The sequence below is a fragment of the Enhydra lutris genome, unplaced genomic scaffold, assembly GCF_002288905.1.
Source record: "Enhydra lutris kenyoni isolate GAN:26980312 unplaced genomic scaffold, ASM228890v2 scaffoldscaffold34, whole genome shotgun sequence".
Lineage (NCBI taxonomy): Eukaryota > Metazoa > Chordata > Mammalia > Carnivora > Mustelidae > Enhydra > Enhydra lutris.
Window position 1 is genome coordinate 14,217,242 of NW_019154118.1, and position 19,304 is coordinate 14,236,545.

General features: G+C 52.4%; 1 protein-coding gene across 1 annotated transcript in view; it reads right to left on the minus strand.

The window, feature by feature from the left end:
- LOC111153770 (POU class 2 homeobox 3) overlaps nucleotides 1–15,877 on the minus strand; it is a 75,873-nt gene extending 59,996 nt beyond the window's left edge. The window contains exons 1-2 of the mRNA XM_022513002.1: nucleotides 15,850–15,877; nucleotides 9,168–9,236 (exon numbers count right to left, since the gene is read on the minus strand). Coding sequence (XP_022368710.1) covers nucleotides 9,168–9,236; nucleotides 15,850–15,877 — 97 coding nt within the window. The remainder of the gene's footprint in view (nucleotides 1–9,167; nucleotides 9,237–15,849) is intronic.
- Nucleotides 15,878–19,304: the final 3,427 nt, after the last annotated feature.

Consider the following 19,304-nt stretch of genomic DNA (forward strand, 5'->3'; position numbering starts at 1 on the left):
CCATCGTCATAGCAACCACTGGGTTTCCTGTCCTTTCGGCACCTCTCTGGGCTCTCTGGCTTAGATTTTTTGTTCCTCTTCCCAGTCCGAGCAGGTGCGGGAAGGGGGTAGGCAAGCCCCCTGCCAGGGGCTTCACTGAGGCCCATAGCAGGCAGGTGGGGCACCACTAATGAAGGTGGCCAGCGGGGCCCAGACCTGCCAGCCCACCTGCCTGCTTTCCCGGTGCAAATATGGACCAAGTCGACCCAAGTGAGACCAGCTGACTTTTTTCCTGGCCTGGGCTAATCCAAGGATAGGCCAGGTGTTGGGGGGCGGGGGATGTTCTGGAGTCTGGAGGACACAGAAAGGTCCCCCAAAGGAGGTGGCGGGAGAGGGGAGATCTAGGGGGCTTCCATGGAATCATGGTGGGAGATGAAAAGCCCAGCCCGGAACCTGTATGTAAAATGCCATGCAAATTAACACCTATTATTTTTTTGAGTCAACAGCACTGGTGCTTTTTGGGAGATGCTTGTAGCTCAGTTTCCCATGCTCCTGGGTTGGCACAAAGGCCTGCCCTCCCTGAGTCTCCCAGGGCCCTCTTGTTACCCCAGAAGTGCACCATTCCCCCTCCAGGGAGCACCAACCCCCAGAGGAGGCAGAAAGGGACAGAAATGTCAGTGGCTGAAGTCCCTGGAAATTAAATTTACCACCCGTGAGGATTCTGCTCATTCTCTAAACTTGCCCTGCCCAGCTGGACACCTGGGCTCCAGGAGGGGATGGGCAGGGGGAACCAGCCCTAGCTGGGGTGACCTCCCGCAGCTTCCCTTTTAAGGACACTCAGGTCTGATCCCCACCCTCTCCTCCCAAAGCTGCTTCTCCCTTTCAGTAACTCTTCCTATGGATGGGTGATTCCAGGCAAAACCCTTCCTAGGGGAGGCGATTTCAATACGAGGACCCACTAGCAAATGCCGGCCCCTCCAGCAGAGTTCACAACCACCCCACCCCAGGATCTCCAGGCTGCCTTTGAAAGAGCAGCCTCTGCCAGGAGGGAAGACTGCCAGTGGGAGCACCCCCGTGGGCCAGAGGGCTCGGAGGTGGAGATTTTGTGAGTGCGAGTATGTGAGCGGGTCTGTGGAGGGGCACGGTAAGACTGCATTTCAGTTGCCCAGACTTGGGCTGCCTTTGAGCCCCCGAAGTACAGCCTACTTCAGTAACTCCTTTCTCTTTAAATTCTTTTTCCACTTGGTCAGCACTTTTCCACACCAGGTGTTCTTTGCCCTAATTGTTTCTGGAGGAAGAGGGTGGACCCAAGAGACCAAACGCATTTACTCACACCTGGGAGGGCGGGGGTGGGCTATAGATGTGGGGTGCCTTACTGAAGGACTGAGGCCCAGCAAGTGGCAGTGGTCTGAGTCTCCCACTGTGTGTGTGTTGGTGGGGGGGTGTCATGCACCCCCTGCCCACGGAGGACAGCCTGGGACCCACCTCTCCTGCTGGATCTCTCTGGCATCACACCCACGATACCCACAGTGGGAGGGGAGGCATGGGAAGAAGATCATAAGATATACAGAAGGCCTGGGTGGCTCAGTGCATTAAGTCTCTGCTCTCAGCTCGGGTCATGATCTTAGGGTCCTGGGATCGAGCCCCGCATCAGCTCTCTGCTCAGCAGGGAGCCTGCTTCCGCATCTCTCTCTGCCTGCCTCTCTGCCTACTTGTGCTCTCTCTGTGTCAAATAAATAAAAATTAAAAATATATATATATATACCGAAGGTTGGATGCATCCGTGGCTCATGGCATGCCAAAGGACAGGGACATTCTGACACACGATGCCAACCCCTCTAAGATGGGGTCCCTCGAGGTGTGCTCCAACAGCCAGAGCTGCTCTGCAAACCGTGTGCAAAAGTCTGAGACCAGATAATACAAACACAGAGAGTGAACTTAGAAATGTTAATAGAGCCCCAAGCGTGTGATGACTGGGCTTTTCCTGTGGACGGCAGGTATAGACTGGCTTGAATGTGTGTGGTGGGTAGACCTGCTGTCCTGCGTGATAGGACTGCTTGCCGGTCTGTGATAGACCAGAAGTGGAACAGGTCCTGTACCCCAGATTGTTGGAGAGGCAATGCCCCCTAAGGAATGCCCACCGATGAAACCATGTGGATGGTGACAAATAGCACGGGGAAGACCCCCAACTGGTCCTGTTCTCTTTGTCCACATACTTCTGGGGGCTGCAAAGATGGGAGGCAAGGGTGGTGGGAGCCAATTCCTTCAAGAGACCTCCAAAAGTTAGAACGGATAGTGCCAGGCAGGACTGACCCGGCCAACCATGGCTCATCTGGGCAGCAGGATCCTGCCTTGTTTGCCCTGGGGGCTTGGGTTTGGGAATCACGAATGAGTAAGAGTCTGTGAGTGATAAGGCTGGTATAGGTGAGAGAAGTTTGCTGTGGTTGTTTTGTTTGGGAGGGTTCTCAGATTGCTAGGGGCAGACAGGCAAGTCCTCACACCACAAGCTGCTCCCCCGGGATTTCCGGCACACGGAGCCATGGTCTGAAGGCTGGGTGGTGAGTTCGTTCCTTCGAATCTCCCTCTCACAGAAACTGGAAGTGTTCTGGTTTAGAGGACTATCACAAGAGGCAACAGGCTTATGCTGCAGTGTGGGGGTCTCAGGCAAGAGATGAGAATGGACTTCAAGGCACTAAGGAATATATCCTATAAGAATAGGGGGCCAGGAGAAATTGTGGGGTTAGCTCTTCTTAAAGAAAATACCTCTTAACACTGGGAGATTCCTTCGTTTTCCAGGTATGGTTTTGAAATGTCACCAAAGGAAGAGAGAGGCATGGCCAATAATCCCTCCAACCACAGAATCCTTACAACCTCAAAAATTCATCTCAGGGGGCTCCTGGGTGGCTCAGTGGGTTAAGCCTCTGCCTTCGGCTCAGGTCATGATCTCAGGGTCCTGGGATCGAGCCCCACATGGGGCTCTCTGCTCAGCAGGGAGCCGGCTTCCCCACCCCCTCTCTCGCTCTGCCTACTTGTGATCTCTGTCTGTCAAATAAATAAATAAAATCTTAAAAAAAAAATTCATCTCAGTCCCCCCCTAGACACTTGGAAGGGCTGTGGCTTCACTTTCCTCTTCAAGAGAGGTGAGGGACCAAGCAGGTACACGGGGAGGGCCAGGACCAGTGCCAGCAGGTGTGAATCCTAGAGACCACTAGTTCATCCCCTTTCTTTTACTATTCCAGCACCCTCCTCCCCCTATTACCATGAGGAAACTCAAGTCTAGGGCACAAGTAGACGTGGCCCACATCACTCAGTGACAGAGCGTTGTCTTGTCTCCTGAATGTTTCTGATAATTATCAACCTAATGATGGATTGTCTTTGTACAGGGTGTACGCTCTGCAGAGCACACTCATACCCACTCGGTCATTTAATCAGGAAAGGGGCGGGTGTATGTGCACGAGCACCTCATTTAGAAAGGGCTGTCAGTGGGAGACTCTTCCTCACTACCCACTGCCCCCCAAGTACTTCCTAGATTTCTGCTGTCCTCTCTGTCATGGAAAGAATCGTTTTATTCTATAAATATTCGGACTGAAAGCCATACGCCTCTCTAAAAGGCTTCTGCCTGTTGCTGCCTAGAACCTCACTTCTTGGTTGTAATGAGACACAGTTTCTTTACCCTTGGCTACTGAGGACTCAATAGGGTGGAGATGGTGAGGAATGAGTTGGTTGAGAAGGACTTTCTAGTCTTGGGTCAGTTACTCATTCTTCCTTATGAGAGGCACTAGCCTATCTGTACTCCCCTTCATGGTCATGACCATTCCTTCCTAAAGCCATGTTGGAAGTTCACAGGGTGAAGGGCAAAAGGCTAAGATGAGCTAAGATGACTTGGAGGTCCTTCTGTAGGTGGGGCAAGTGTTAGCCATTCTGCCTCACCAACAGGACAACGAGTGGCCAGAAAGGACAACAGACAAAGCTCAGTTCCCCCCCCCCCATCTCTAGGTCCCTGTCCTCCCCTCGGTCCCCTCATAGAATTCTTCCTTCCCTTATCTCCGAGCAGGACAAGGGTGCCAAGGAATTTGCCCCACTATCATCTGGGTTTGCCAACTCCACCCCAGGGTCCCATCAAAGAGTTGGTGGGGTGGTGATGGGTGCATTAGTGATGCTGGCTCAGGATGAGAGAAGGGAAGGAGAAAATTCTCTCTGAGGCCAGATTCTCACCCTCCCCAGTTCACCAGAGTCCCTGCTCTCCCCCAGCAAGGATGTTTTGGCCCCAGACCAGGCTTCTGGCTCTTGGACTATACCAATCCACCTTTCAGGGGTTTGGCTTCCCGCCAGCCCCTTTGGCTGGCGCCCCCTCCATCATCTTGGCACCTGTCCTGATGCTACCAGTCTCTTGTGTCCTCTGTCACTGGCTCCTGTGTTGGTCCCCAGTCTCCCACCACCATCTTTGGGTAGAAAGTCACTAGAAAGACCCAGATTTAACTGTATCATTTGCTAGGTATGGGATCTTGGGAAAATCAGCCTCAAATCCCTCAGCTTCAAAGTGGGATGATGACACCTACCCACACAGAATTGTCACAAAGGCTGAACGCATTAGGTGTTTGAATGTGGCCTTTTAGACACAATTATCACCTTCATCCCTTCCACCATGATTTCCTGTGATAGAAGGAAAGCCCCTTGAGGACATGGATGGTTTCTTCATCTTTCTGAGCCCTGGGTCTACACTAGCGTACTCCTTGGCTGTTGGTTATGAGACAACCAGCTAGGTCGGAGAGAGGGCTCAGAGGAAAACAGAGCAAGGAGGCTGGTGGTGTCCAAGGGGACACGGAGAAGGCAACTGGGAAGAAGGGACCAGGGAGAAGCTGAGGGTGATGTACCAGAGAGGGAGGGCTCAGCTCTGAGGAAGCCTTTCCAAAAACGCAGGACATGGGACACAATAGCAGGGAATTTGGAAAAGCGGAACATGTGCACTATTTTCAAGATTCAGCTCCTAGAGATTACCCAGCCCAAATCCTTCCTTTATGGGAGGGAAAGAAAGGTCCTGGTGGGGAAGCTTTTGCCCAATAATCTGCAAGGAGCAAACAGCAGAGCCAAGAGTCTCATTAGGAGGGGCGCCTGGGTGGCTCAGTAGGTTAAAGCCTCTGCCTTCGGTTCAGGTCATGATCCCAGGGTCCTGGGATTGACCCCCGCATTGGGCTCTCTGCTCAGCAGGGCCCCTCTGCCTGCTGCTCTGCCTACTTGTGATCTCTGTCTGTCAAATAAATAAATAAATAAATAAAATCTTAAAAAAAAAAAAAAAGAATCTCATTAGGAGTCAGATAGTCCCCAGTTTGATTCCTGGTTAGAAGCTGTACAATCCTGGGCGAGACAGTTTCTCATTCTTCAGCCACAGTTTCCTCCTTGCTAAAAACGGGGATTGTAAGAATGAAATGCGATGACGCCTGTGAAATCCGAGGCCCACGTCCTTATCCTCAAGTATGGGGAAGAGGCTACGTGAATGTGGCCGGAGTTTCTCTCCTTCTTCCCATGCCCAGCGTATCTGTCCGTTTGAGGCCACTCTGTGACCCATGTGGTCAAAAGTCACAGGGTTAGCTGTATGGGCACTTGGGGTTTGTCAGTCACAGACCTGGGGGCTTTCAAAATGTGGGTAAGCCTGCATTTTCTTATCAACCGCTCAGTTGAGAACAGGAAAAAAAAATGCTGTCAGCTTCAAGGATGAAGGGAAAATAACAGTAAGGGAACTAAAAGAAAGGATAGAAAAGCTGATGATTTGGAAATCTAAACACTTGGCTCCAGTCCTCTGGGGGTGGGGGGCAAGGGTGGGGGAGAAGGACTGAACAGGGGATTGGGAACCCTTCTGGCTGCCGCAAAGACACTCAGAGACCTTGAGCACTCAGTCTGTCCTCGGTCCTCCGTGCCTCAGCTCCTTATAAGCAGGAGGAAAGGGAAGAATGAGGGAGATGCCTGCCAGGTGTCTGCCAGCCAGGAGGTCTGTGTCTGGACCTGAGGAGGCTCTTCTTCGCAGTCCTAGCCTGTGCAGATGGGGAAATGACTTCCCTTTCCCAGCTCCCAACCCTTGTGCCCCTTGGGGATTTCACACAACACAGAAGGTGCTCTCAGAGAGCTGGGGGTTTCTAGGTCACCTTTTGTTTGTAGTTCTTTTAAAACTCAGAGACAAACCACCCCCTAATTCACGCACTGCTGGGAAGGGGAATCTGCCTTTTAAAAATCCAAAGGAAGCCATTTAACCAAGTTGGTAACCATTGTGACTCATAATAAGCTTTTCTCTGTAAAAAAAAAAATGAGTCAGAATGACTTTCCAGGAAGTTTGGTTACTTTAATTAGCTACCTCTTTTTTCTTGCCCTTAAAAACATACAGTAATTTGCTGATCACCTAAGTATGGATGTTAACCGGCCACGGCGCTGAGTCCCTAGAAGGGAAGACTCTAGGGGTGGAGAAGTTTCCAGACAGCGCAGAGCATGGACTTCTTGGTCTTGGAGTTGAGGAAGACCCACACAGAATCCCTTTTTGAATGGGAAATGAGAAAAACCAGCCTCCCAGGCTGACCCACTTGGCCTGACCCAACGGGAGAAGGGCATCACAGCTACCTGGGGTCACAAAGTGCTCAGCTGCGCTGCTCCTTCTGCAAACTACAGAATCACAGGTCCTCGACGATGCCATTGGATGTGATGATGATCAGAGCTGCCATGCGTCAAGCGCTGTGCTAAGGGCTCTAAACATCATCTCAGCGACATTAATTGCCCCTCTCTACAGAAGAGATGAGGTTTAGCTAACTTAGCAGATCATACAGCTGGGGAGCAGCTAAGCTGTGATTTTATTTTATTTTATTTTATTTTAAGATTTTATTTATTTATTTGACAGACAGAGATCACAAGTAGGCAGAGCAGCAGGCAGAGGGGCTCTGCTGAGCAGAGAGCCCAATGCAGGGCTTGATCCCAGGACCCTGGGATCATGACCTGAGCCGAAGGCAGAGGCTTTAACCCACTGAGCCACCCAGGTGCCCTAAGCTGTGATTTTAAATCCATACCCTTCAAAGATCATCTGCTCTTGCCTCCTAAGGAGGCAAAGTGGCTGGGATAAGGTCATGTACGGAACTGGGAGTAACTGGGATGGCAATCAGATTCCCAAAGTGCTAACTTATGTCCGGATTCTTTCTCCTTTGACTTAGTCTATTCACAGCTCTCAGAGTTCCAGAGAAGAGGCCAGAACCTGGGCGAATCATCTCTAACAGCTTCATCTTCCGAACCCCCACCTAGGACCTGAACTCCCTTTCTCTCCTGGCTCACCTTTTAGGGTTTCATGTAGCTCCTTCCCACTCCCAACACGGTTACCCTGACTTGACCGCTTAACTAGTCGCAGAATACCAGTGTGGTCTTGTTGCCACATGGCCACTCTCTTAGCTCTGTCCACACACACCTGGGGTAGTATGCCTGACCCAGGTGAATAGAACTCTTTTTTTTTTAAGATTTTATTTATTCATTTGACAGAGAGAGAGATCACAAGTAGGCAGGGAGGCAGGCAGAGAGAGAGGAGGAAGCAGGCCCTCCACGGAGCAGAGAGCCCAATGAGGGGCTCGATTCCAGGACCCTGGGATCATGACCCGAGCCGAAGGCAGAGGCTTTAACCCACTGAGCCACCCAGGCGCCCCTGAACAGAACTCTTGATGCTTCCAACAGCCTGTTACCAGGAAAGGGCAGCCCAGGGTCTCCTGCAAAGCTGATTCTGGAGTCTGATTCCTCTCCAGGGCAGAGTGTCAGAGCCATGACTGCCTATCACTCTCCAGCTGTACTGATTTTATGGGTTTTTTTTTTTAAACGATTTTATTTAGAGATGGAGAGACAGAGAGCGAATGAACAGAGAGAGAGAGAGAATCCCAAGCAGACTCCATGCTGAGCACAGAACCCCATGCAGGGCTGGATCTCACGACCCTGAGACCATGACCTGAGCCGAGATCCGGGATTGGGTGCCTCACCGACTGAGCCACCCAGGCAACCCCAGCTGAAACTGATTTTAAAGCCTTGCTCCAGTTCTCCAGGTTGGAGGAAATTCTGTTCTCCGTTGGCGGGAACAAGTATCCCCCTCCACAGACCCTCAGTATAACATACTCAGCAATCAACTCAATTGAAAAATGAGCACAACCGGCCCACACTCTCCCAGCCCAGCTATCGCTACTCACAGAGAAAGACGTAGAACCTACAGCTCTCACGTGTATTGCTACCTGTGCAATAGGATTGTTTTAATATTAAATTGGGGAGCAGAAAAGTTTATGGTAAGTGTATCCTGCAGATGCCCTCCCCAGGACCCCCAATTATCTTACCCCTGACCCAAGCTTCAAGAATGGGATTAGACTGCACCTGAAGACTTGGGAAAAGAGTTTAGCTCTGGGGGACATTGATTCTCTTCCACTTCTAATTTCTATGTCTCTAATGATCCAGATGAAAGACTAATTGAGGTCTTGTTGGAAGGCTATTAAAGTTATTTGGTGGTGTTACAATTTATACTCATGTTTCTTTAAGTTCTTTTTAATTATATGGAGCTTTCAAAGCAAAGCTTGGACTGTGGAGTTAAAAGCAGAGAGCTAGGAAACTTTCTTCTCAATTCTTTCCTGCCTTCGTTCTCTTCTTCACAAAGCAAAGTCCTCTTCCAGGCTCCGAGCCTTTCTTTCTGGGTCTCTTTACCACCCACATGCATGTAATTTGGAAGAGGAAAGCTTGTGCACGGGCCTCTTGGGCTAGTTCCTTGAGGGCCTGTTGAGAAATCTGGGGTTAAAAGGCCTCAGTCCCCATCTACAGAAGACAAACAGTGCTTTCTCTCAGTCAGAGCGGCTAGGACCACAGCCTGCTGCTTCCACAGGTGTTGGAAAGGAGCATCAAGAAGTTGATCTCCTCCCTAACTTTCCTGATTCCATTTTGCTTTTTAGGATCTGGCCCTTTCCTAGCCTAGTTCCGGAGCTTTAGGCCCCCTTTAGACCACTATCTACTGTTCGAAGACTTCAGGGTCACATCCTATGTCTCTACGGGAGTTCCTTCATTGCCGGAGACCCAGCTTTGGGGTCTGACTGGTTGAAAGATGGAGCAAGAAAAGATACCGCATTGTTCCATGACAATTTGCAACAACTTGCTCCCACCCGTGCTTGCTGGCTTCATTCTCCAGAAGAGAAGACCCTTACCTGTCTCCACCTGGCCGAGGGCACTGCGAGCATCCGTGGAGTCTGCTCCATCCCCACTCATCTTGATATCTGCAGGGAAAACACAAACTGATTTTAATAACAGGTCACAATTTTTCTTGCTATGACATATGTGGCTTTAACTAAACAGCAAAGATGAATGTGTAATTACAACAACCATCAGACTTTCAAATTCCTGACTCCCGAACATACAACCATTAGAATATTCATAAGCTCAGGGCACGAATCCCCTCCTCCCAGGCGCGCCTCCTTTCCCTGGCCTTTCTTTCCCCCTTCTCTGCTGCTACTGTGGGATCTCTCACCTTTTGCATCATTCATTGTCACTTCCTTCAATCACCAGGCTCAGTTAGTAAAAATTTAACAAGGGGAGGGGTACGGAGAGGTGGGGGTGGTGGGGTGGGGAGCGGGTGGGAACCGCTTCCCATTTTGAATCCTCATTGCCTTTGGGACTTGGGGGATTTATTTTGTTTTTTTTTTAAAGTAGCATAAGAAATATCTGTCTCCCTTCCCCTACTCCCCCTCCCCATAATAACTCTACCCTGGGAGGTAAGAGCACCCTTGAACCCAGGCTTGCCCTTCTCACCTTTCTTGCCCAATTCCTGCCCCCTGCTCTCTGTCTGGTTCTCAGAGGTGAGCCCACTGTCTGGGGATCAAATCCTAGCTCCTGTGTGGCCCTCCGGAGATCCTTCTCCTTTGGGGATCCTTACCTTCTTTCCTACTCCTTCAGTGTGCTCAGGGAGAAAGGGATGGTGGGTGGGTCAGTGCCCCGCAGAGACAGAATACCTACACCACGCCTGATCTCAGCCCCCTAGTGCTGCTGGTCCAGCTTCGCTGCCCTGCTTCATTTCAATAAATTAAACATTTACCCATAACAGACAGCTGCCACCACCTAAGAGGCCCTAAGTCTCCTCCAGGATCAGCAGAGAGAAGCAAAGAGGCAACTTTGAACTAACTCCCTCCCTCAGCTCCTCTCCTTATTAAACCACCCAAATACTGAAGCCGTTAAAGACAGAAGAATATTTTATTCAAATCGTGTTGACCCCCCCACCCCCACCCCCACCCTCTTCTCGGGGGTAGCACTTTAACTCTTTCAAACCAGATAAAGTCTTGGTGAGGCAATTTGCATCCCCGGCTCCCCAGCCAATCCCAGTTGAGCATGAAGTCTTAATTTGCATCAGGTAATCAGGCAGTTGGCAGTCTGGACGCCCGAGGTCTGGAGATGATCAGGATGAGGGAAAGCGTGGACCTCCACCGGGGGAAAAGCGGGAAAAGCAGGGAGAACCGCCCCCCCCACCCCACCCCCGGGCATGATGTGTGTGGCTCTGGCAGAGATTTAAATTATGGCCCCTGGGGGTGTAGTGACTGCGGTGTGGGAGGGGTGACTGCCATGCCAAGCAAGACAGAGACCTAGGCTCAGGGGCTCTCCAGCTCTTAGAACACTCCAGAAACAGGATGGAGTAAGCAGCCATGGGAACCACTGTGATCTGAGGAATATTTTTGAGACCCACCAAGGGAGGACTCCCAGGAAAATCCCTGGAGCTCCGCGTCCTGTGCAGTCAGACCTCTAGGGGGGACCTTGCCACCGTACCGCAGCGCCTGTCCCACTGTACTACATTTAGGAAGGCATTTCTTGAGCCTAGCCTAAGCCCTTCCTGCTGTAGTTTGAGACTTTCTAGAGAGACAGTCATACGTGAATATGCAGAACTAGTGTGGGTCCCCTGGACACAGTCGCAAAGGGCTTCGGCTGCTGCTCACCTTCTGCTCCCATAGAGAAATGGGCTTTGCTTCGTAGGAGCCCTGGAGCTGGGCACAGCCTAACACAGATCTGCTCAGCGCACGCTTCCCCCATAGGGATTCTTCAACGGCACTGGGGAAAAAGGCAGAGACGGGCCCCTCAGTTTTCTAAACGGCCTCAGTAGCGCCTAGAGTGGCCTCAGAGCATTGGTTCTGGTGGCCCACAGACCTGGATTTAATCCCAGCGCTATGGCTAACTAGTGGGGGACCCTGGCCACGTATAGGAACCTTAGTTTTCTCATCTAAAAATTGGGAATAATGAAGAGCACCTGGGTGACTCAGTCAGTTAAGCGTCTGCCTTCGGTGCTTGTCATGCTCCCAGAGTCCCAGGATCGAGCCCTGCATGGGGCTCCCTGCTCAGCGGGGAGCCTGCTTCCGCTCCTCCTGCTTGTGCTCTCTCTCTGTCAAATAAATAAATGAAATATTCTTTAAAAAAATTAAAAACAAAAATTGGGACTAATGATACTTCCCAGAGTTCTTTTAAGGAGCAAACAGAATACTGGATGAAAAGTGCCTAGCACAGCTCCTGGTGCAAAGTAAGCTCTCGATAGAAGAATGAACTAAAGAGGTACATAGGTTTCTGGGTTAGTCCCCTTCTCCCAGAACAAGAAATAGCTTTGGTTTTCTGTCTCAGCACTACCATATTTGTCTTTTACTTGGGAAGCCATAGGCATTCTCCAAATTCTGACTTCACGGGGAAAGAGCTCCTGAGGACTGTATGGGTTTAAGAGGCAGTAAGGCTGGGATGATGACCAGATTCTCAAATCAACTTATTTCAAATTCCTGATATTTAAGAAGGGTAACTGTTTAGCTAAACCACAATTTCATGCCTGTAACCCAGACTCCCTTCTGACACCTTTCCCTGCATCGCCTTTAAATATAGCCAAAAGCCATCTCTCACTCAGCCTTTGAATTAGCTTTAAAGGTACTCCTAATCATGTCTAAAATTGACTTTTGAAGGAGGCAAAGGCCCATACTCTGCCAGGACACCTTCTCCTTTGATGTACCCATTATGGGAGTGACATGGTGACACTTTGGGATTGGACAGGAATTGGAGCCTGGATGGAGGGGCAGGCTGAGATGATCTACAGAAGCTTTTCCTAAGTCCCACAGGATGCTAAGAGACTAAGAACCAGTTCTTGTGGGTAGGAGGCTGAGGCCGATGGGTGGGACGAACTCTTGGGTCTCAGCCTGAAAATGGGCCAACACCGAAACTCCCTGAGACGCCATAGCCCTTTGCCTGTCTGACAGCACTTGCCAGGGGTGAATGAGGGAGGTGTGGGGTGGGGCTCCTCTTCTCAGCTCTTCTTATCTCGACAGGCAGGCGACTGAGTAGGCTTCTTGCCATCACTCCCTTCCCTGGGGAGGCTCAGCTGCTCTGCGTAAGATTCCAGATTCCAGACACAGACCCTCACCTGCGTCCCCCGCACCAGTACACTCTGAAGCTGGGACAAGACACCGGCTGCTGGCCTTGCCCTCCCTGTGCCTTGGCTTGACCCACAGCAGCCCCTCTTCACACATCCGTGAACCAGGATGCGTTTGTGAGGCTGAAGGAGCAAAGTCCAAGGCTTCCCCAGGCTGCAGACAGAGAGTCCCCATTGTACTGAACGCTATGCTGGGGCGGGGGTGGGGGGCAGGGAGCCTACCCTTCTCTCTCCTATTGTCCATCTTCATCTCTCTGAAGGGACTGGAGCTGCCTCCTGACTCCCTCCCTTCCTCACAGGCTCACCAGTGGGGGCACTTCTACCAGAAGGAAACCAAGGGGCCCACCAGTCCTCCTTCTGAGCTAGTCGTGACTCCAACTGTCTCCTGGAATAGACTTCTGTCACTTCTTCAAAATGAAGCCACTTCCTCTCACAATGAGGCCTTCCAACCTGAATGGTATTCCCGAGCTGTAACTGGTATTAGTCTGTGAGACTTGATCCCAACCTTGATAGGCAACAGCTCACAGTGAGGAGAAAGACAGAAAAAGAGATGCCCTGAGGCCAACCAGGTGTTCCCCTCCGGCCAGATTCCCACTGTTTCCCTGTTTTCCTCTTTTCTCTCTCCCCAGCTGTCTGTCTGACTCTTGTCTACCCCTCTGCCTGTTTTTGACCTGGGAGCGGGGAGGCCCCCCCACACCTTGGCTGGGGTGCCCCCGTGTCTGGTGACCTCATGCCTGCTCAGGTGTTCACGCTCCTGGAGAGAAATGCTCTATAAAGTACAAAGTGCTCAGACCCCAGGCTGACCTGAGTCACGGCTTGCACCCAGGTCATCTGTGTGGAAAGATGGGCCGACTCGGGCGACACGCAGCTCGTGGACCTGAGTGTGGGACCCAGTGAGAACCTGTGCCCTGTTTTGTGTACTCTTGCTCCCTCTCTTTCCCTCATCCAAACTGTTCCAGTAAAATCAGTGGAGGAGGAGTCCCCAAGGGCCCAGGACTGGAAATTCACAGGTAAAGTACTGTTTGTGAGGAAACAGCAGGACACAAAATTACTGTGTGTGAGGGGAGGGAGGGGGAGATAAGACTCAGAAGAGACCAAATTTCTACCAAGAGGGTCCTGGACTGAGGTTTCTCCAGAGAGGAACCTGTAATGAGACACTCCACAGAGGGACCCTCCCTCATAGACCCCATGGCAGGGGCCACACTGAAAGACCCCACAGGATGAACTCAGACCGAAAAGCCCGAGAAGACCTAGCAAGGAAAGCCCTCAAATGGAGACCCCGTCAGAGATCCACAGAAAGTCCCAAGACAAGAGATCTGTCTGAGGTGCCACCAAAGGAGAACCAGACACCACTGAGGGGCCGAGACAGAGAGGGCTCTCAGGGTGGTGCGGGCAGACTGAAGAAGTGGGCTGGGGAAGGGCAGCAAGTGAATGTAGTCGAGTGAATAAGGTAACCCACCCAAGGTAGACGGAAACCCTCCCCTGGGTTTAGCTCAATCTCCCCTTTTGCATTCATAGCCCCTGCCTCCAGGAGACGGTGAGGGAGGTGTCAGCCTGGAGTTTCCTCCAAGGCCAGGGTGTGGGGGGCTTGGCCCTCTCAATGCTCTCCTCTCTGCAAGATCCTCTCAGCCCCTAGGCATTTCCCTGCTGGGTCCCAGCTGTCCCACCTCCTCCCACTTCCCCCAGAGTGGGAGCCTCCCATAGACAATGAGGTGGAAACCCCCGAGGAAGTCTCTGATCTTGTCCCTAAAGAACTTCCTGCCAAGGGCCCACCTTTCTGAGGTCTTGCTCCCCCTCCAGCCTAGGCCTTCTTGATGGGAAGTGAAGCGGGAAGAGCAGGGGAACAGCCCCCAGGAACGCCCAGCTCCATGTTGGTGCCACAGGGTTTGGAAATAGACTTTCTTCAGATATTGGATGACACCCAGTTGGGTGCTTCCTTTGGCCTCCCTTGGCCCTTTCTGGCATGTCCTGGCACCTGGAGATCCACGCAGAGTCAACATCTCTCTGTGAGCCTGACTGTCATTCAGCCCTGTCAGGACCGTGTTTGGGGAACTGGGGACCCTGGGGCTCCCCATGCACCTGCTGCTGTCTGTTTTCAGGACTGCTGGGCCTCAGGAAGGGCCAAAGCCTCCAGATGGCTCTGGTTCCTTGTGGTGGGTCAGGAAAACTGCCTCTCCTCACTCTTCCTCCCTCCTCTTCCAGAAAGGAGTCCAGGTACAAAATTCCCATCAACAGCCCTAAATCCTAATAAAATAGGATCCTAAATAAAAGTTATGTGGTGCTACCCTCCCACTCTGAGAAGCAACTTGCTCGTTTGAAATGGCCAAATCAGTTGTAGCCTTCTACACCTTGTGTCTGTTCTCCGCTCAAACCCTCAGACATCTAGGAGGCCCACCTTAACACGAAGTGTGACCATTCAGGATTAGCAGCTCCTGTCTTAGCCTGCTGTGGAAGGATGGATCAGCAGGGTGAGTGGAGGGGACTTGGTTCACGCCATGCCCACACACCATTCACACAGGGGCAACGGACTCCTGGAAAAGCATTCGCATCCCCTAGCTTCCTTCCCCTGAAGAAAGGGGGTTTTAGTATCTGAATCCATGGGACATGGAACACAGAGAGCATACCTCTCACCACCCGCTCTGAGACACAGAAATGGAAGCACCTATGCAATAGTCTCACGGGTCCATGTGTCTGGCTGCTCCTCCTTCAGGGTCCCGCAGAGTTCCTGACCCACACCTGCACACGGATTCCCCAGCACGAAGCCTACAGCACTGCCGATAACCACAGAGCCTGTGGGTAGGCACTCATTCACACATGGGGTCTGCTCCACCGCTCCCCCCCACACACATGAGGACAGTAGACTCACCTCTGATACACAGGGACACACGTTTCCACAAGCCCTAATCAATACACTGCGCCTGCCCCAGGTGTGTCTCTGCAATTGCCAGGCCCCACTTGCCTCTCCTAGTGCTGCACTACACCTTACAAATGCCCACTCTGCCTCTACTTCACATAAAGGACCAACACACAAAACACGTAACATGTGGATACAAGTATTTTCCTCACTTATGCACTCCCAGGTCCACACCCCTGGCTGAGTGAGTGAGCCACCCTTCTGCGATCAGTGAGCAGAGCAACTTCAGCCAGACGGCAACAGCTCCGCATACCCAAGTCCCACACAGTCTGCCACTCTTCAGATCCGAGGCTTCAGAAGCCCTCCCACCCTTCACCCCCCCCAGTCCCCACCTCCATTCTTTTCCAGGGTCCCCCGCAACATCCACCTACCCACATCGCTGGCCCCTGAGTGACCCGCTATCCACACTGCCCTCTCCTGGTCGCTGGGTAAGAAGACCCCCCCCCCAGAACGGTGCCCCTCTCCCTCGCCTCCTTCGCCCCCTTCACCCCTTCTCTGTCACCTGTCAGCGCTCACTCCCTCCGCCCCTCACCTGTGTGCATGGGTTCCAGATTCACCATCCTGCCCCAGCCGGGGCCAAAGCCAGCGCCCCCCCCAGGCCCCTCGCGACTGCCCCAGCCGGGCCCCCTGGAAAGCCAGGGTCTCCTTCCTCCCGCCCCCGGCCGCCGCCGCCGCCGCCGCGGTGGAAGCCGCTGCCGGGGCCGTCGCCGCCGCTGTCGCGCGCTCCGCTGCTCCCGCCCGGGCAGCGCTCTGCACGGCCAGGATTGCCACACTCCCCAGGTGAGCACGCGGCGCGGGGCGGGGGCCGCCGGCCACGCCCCCTGGCAGGGCCCCCGCGCCTGGCCCCGGGCCCATGCAAACCAGTGATTTGCATACGCGGAGCTGGGGACCTGGGGAGGGGGACACGGGATGCTGCCGGGGCGGGTCCCGCCGACCCTGCGGAACACCTGTCTGCCCTAACCTGGCCCCGCAGCGTCTCCCGACCCGCGCCCACAGCGCCCCAGACTCCTGGTCCAGCTCGCCCTTTTTAGGAACCCTTGATGGACTATCCAGCTGGGGCCTGAGCTGCTCTCTGGACAGACTCCCAAAGGGTAAGAGCTGCAAGGAGTCTAGAGTGTTTAGAAAAGACGTGGGGGTGTTGTGGAAAGAATCCGGCTTTGCTCTCTCGCCACCGCTTATGAGCTGTGTGACAAGAGCCAAGGCTTTTCACCTTCCTGCATTCAGTTTACTCATCTGTAAAAAGGGGCGGTTGTTCGTCCTAACCCGAATCTATCCACATGCAGTTTAGCCGGTGGCCGAACCCCCCCAACTCCCCACAGGTGCTCACAACATCCTAGGAACTAGATGGGGCCCAGCATATTATCCCATTTTCCGGGTGAAAACATTGTCTCCTGCCTGTCCTCCAGGTCCCAGGTGGCTCTGAGACTCTCTGAGATGATGTGAGCATTATTTACCAGGGTCAGGGATTGTGGGGACAACCACCTGCCTCATCTACAGAGCTGGGAAGGGACTTGCCAAAGGCATACCATTTCCTAGTGCTGGAGCCTGACTCAGTCAGTTCTCTGGACTCTCCCTTCAGTGCTCTTTGTAGCACCCAGCAAAGACTCATCATCTCAGTTCTCCCGACTCTTCTCCTCCGTTCTTTAGGTCCCAGGAAGTGGTGCCAAGGCCAAGGGACCACCTGTCTGTAAGTGCAGAGAGCCATGGGCTGACAGGAGCACAGGACCTTGCTCTCCTTTCCAGATAGGTGTCCCTACCAACCTACATTCATCTTCATCTCAAGGACCCTTTCCTGCTCATAGAGCAGGTCCTGAGCTTTTCTGACTCTCTGCCTTGTTCATGGCGTTCTTTCCATCTGATACATTAGCCACGCCCACCCCAATGACCCCTCTTATAATATCCAGCATTTACTGAGCTCTCTGCTCTTTGCCAGGCACTGTGCTAACCAACACTTTAAAGGCTTCCGATCTTGTCTAGTCCTCATAACAACTCGTAAATGGGACTCTTATTACTTCCATTTAACAGGTGGATAAGATGAGGTTTAGAGAGTGGAACTTGCCCAGGGTTGCACAGCCAGTAAGAACCAGGGCTCCTGATCTGAAACACTGCCTGCTACTCCTTAGCACAGTTCAAATGCCCCCTCCGTTCTGAACTTGGAAGTGATCTGATCTTGGACTAAATTGGCGTAACACTTCAGTGTGCTTCATAGTCCTTGTGGCAGGTTCTGTGGGGCTTTTCTTGTCCTCCTTCCAGGTCCTTAACTAATTGGCTGCCCACCCCCTCCCCCGGCTACACCGCCCCACCCCCCCCACCCCACCCCCGGCACTGAGCACAGCACAGGGACACACAGGCTTAGGGAGGACTCCGTGGGTGCCACAGAGGCCGTGGAGGGGTAGAAGCTGCCCAGTAAGTACCTGTTCAGGTTCATACAAACCACCCTCCCCCAGTCACATCCTCTTCTCTTCTTCCACTCTTGGCAAGAGAGAGGAGGACTTTCTTCCTGATTCTTTGGCTGAGGGAAGAGATCAGTAAAGGCTTCTCGGAGACCTCCTGAACCCAGGGACCCCTGTCAGGACACCTCTAACCTGTCCCTTCTTTCCCTCCTCTTCTCCCTCCTTTCCCTTCCCTCCTCCACTCCAGGTCTGGCTCCTTCCCTGAGGTCCCTTTCTTATCTACAATGGTATTTCGCCTGCCATCAAGCTAGAGAAATGCCTGCCCATCGTTTATATACCCCCATGTGCTTGTGATCTCCATATGTCAATTTGCATAACATCTGTGTGGCTGTGTACACGAAGGTCTGAGTCTCTGACCACCACATCTGGGACCTGCTGTTTCTCTTTTCATGTGCAGAATACCTTTCTTCTCTGGGCTTTGGTTTTCCAGAAGCCCGGGGTTTGGGGGGTGGGGTGCAGCAGTGGTGGTGGTGGCATGTGACTTATGGCTTCCAAGGACCTTCTAGCTCAAGCAGGCTGGGGTTCTGGTGCCTTGGGGATGAGGTGGGACAAAGCTCTTGTGGATGGCAAACCATAGAGGCAGAGGTGAGACCTTGAAGGTTCACAGTTGGAAGAACAGCTTTGGATTCCAGACCAGGTGGGAGGAGGGGAGGGTGAGGGGGTGGGGGTGGGGAGAGGGTGACAGACATTACCTCACCTTCATCCCTGGACTCATTCATTCAATAAATATTGAGTGCTTCCTACCTGTCAAAAGAGGTGCTGTGCGCTGGGCACGCACCTTCTTATTTACTGAGCACACCTTTAGAAGGAAGACACGACTTTGAGACTCCTTTTATAGCTGACGGTCAGGGAAATTAATTCAGCTAGTAGATGGCAGAGTTAGGGTTTAGAACAGGTCTGCCTGACTCTGAAGTTGGCATTTTTATTTTTTTTCATTTTTAAAAATTTTATTTATTTACTTGAGAGAGAGAGAGACAGAGACAGAGACAGAGATAGCGACAGAAATAGCTAGAGAGAACACAAGTGGAGAGGAGAGGGAGAAGTAGGCTCCCTGTTGAGCAGGGAGGGGGCTCGGACTCACCCCGGGGATCATGACTTGTGCTGAAGTTGGACGCTTAACCCACTGAGCCATCCAGGCGCCCTTAAAGCTAGCACTTTTAATCCTACCCTCCAGGGTCTGTGCTGGATCCTCCCCTTCTCTTCTGGGATCATGTCATTCCAGGTGAAAGGAATCTAGACTATCATTCATAGGAGGAACCCAGGGCCACAGAGGGCGGGGGCGGTGGAACTTGCCCAGGGTTCCTGAGCAAATGGACAAGTCACCGCAGAGCTGAGACCCTTCCGTTCTCTCTGCTTCTCCTTCATCTGGTCCTCCAGAGTCTTAGCAGGATGGGTGGGTTTGTGGCAGGCAAATATGGGGCAAGGGGCAAAGCTGGGCAATCTCTCTTCCTTCCCTCTCGGACTTGCTTGATGATCATTTCAGTGAGATGAACTGAATGGGAGTGCAGAAGACCTTTTTATTCCTCCCTCTTTC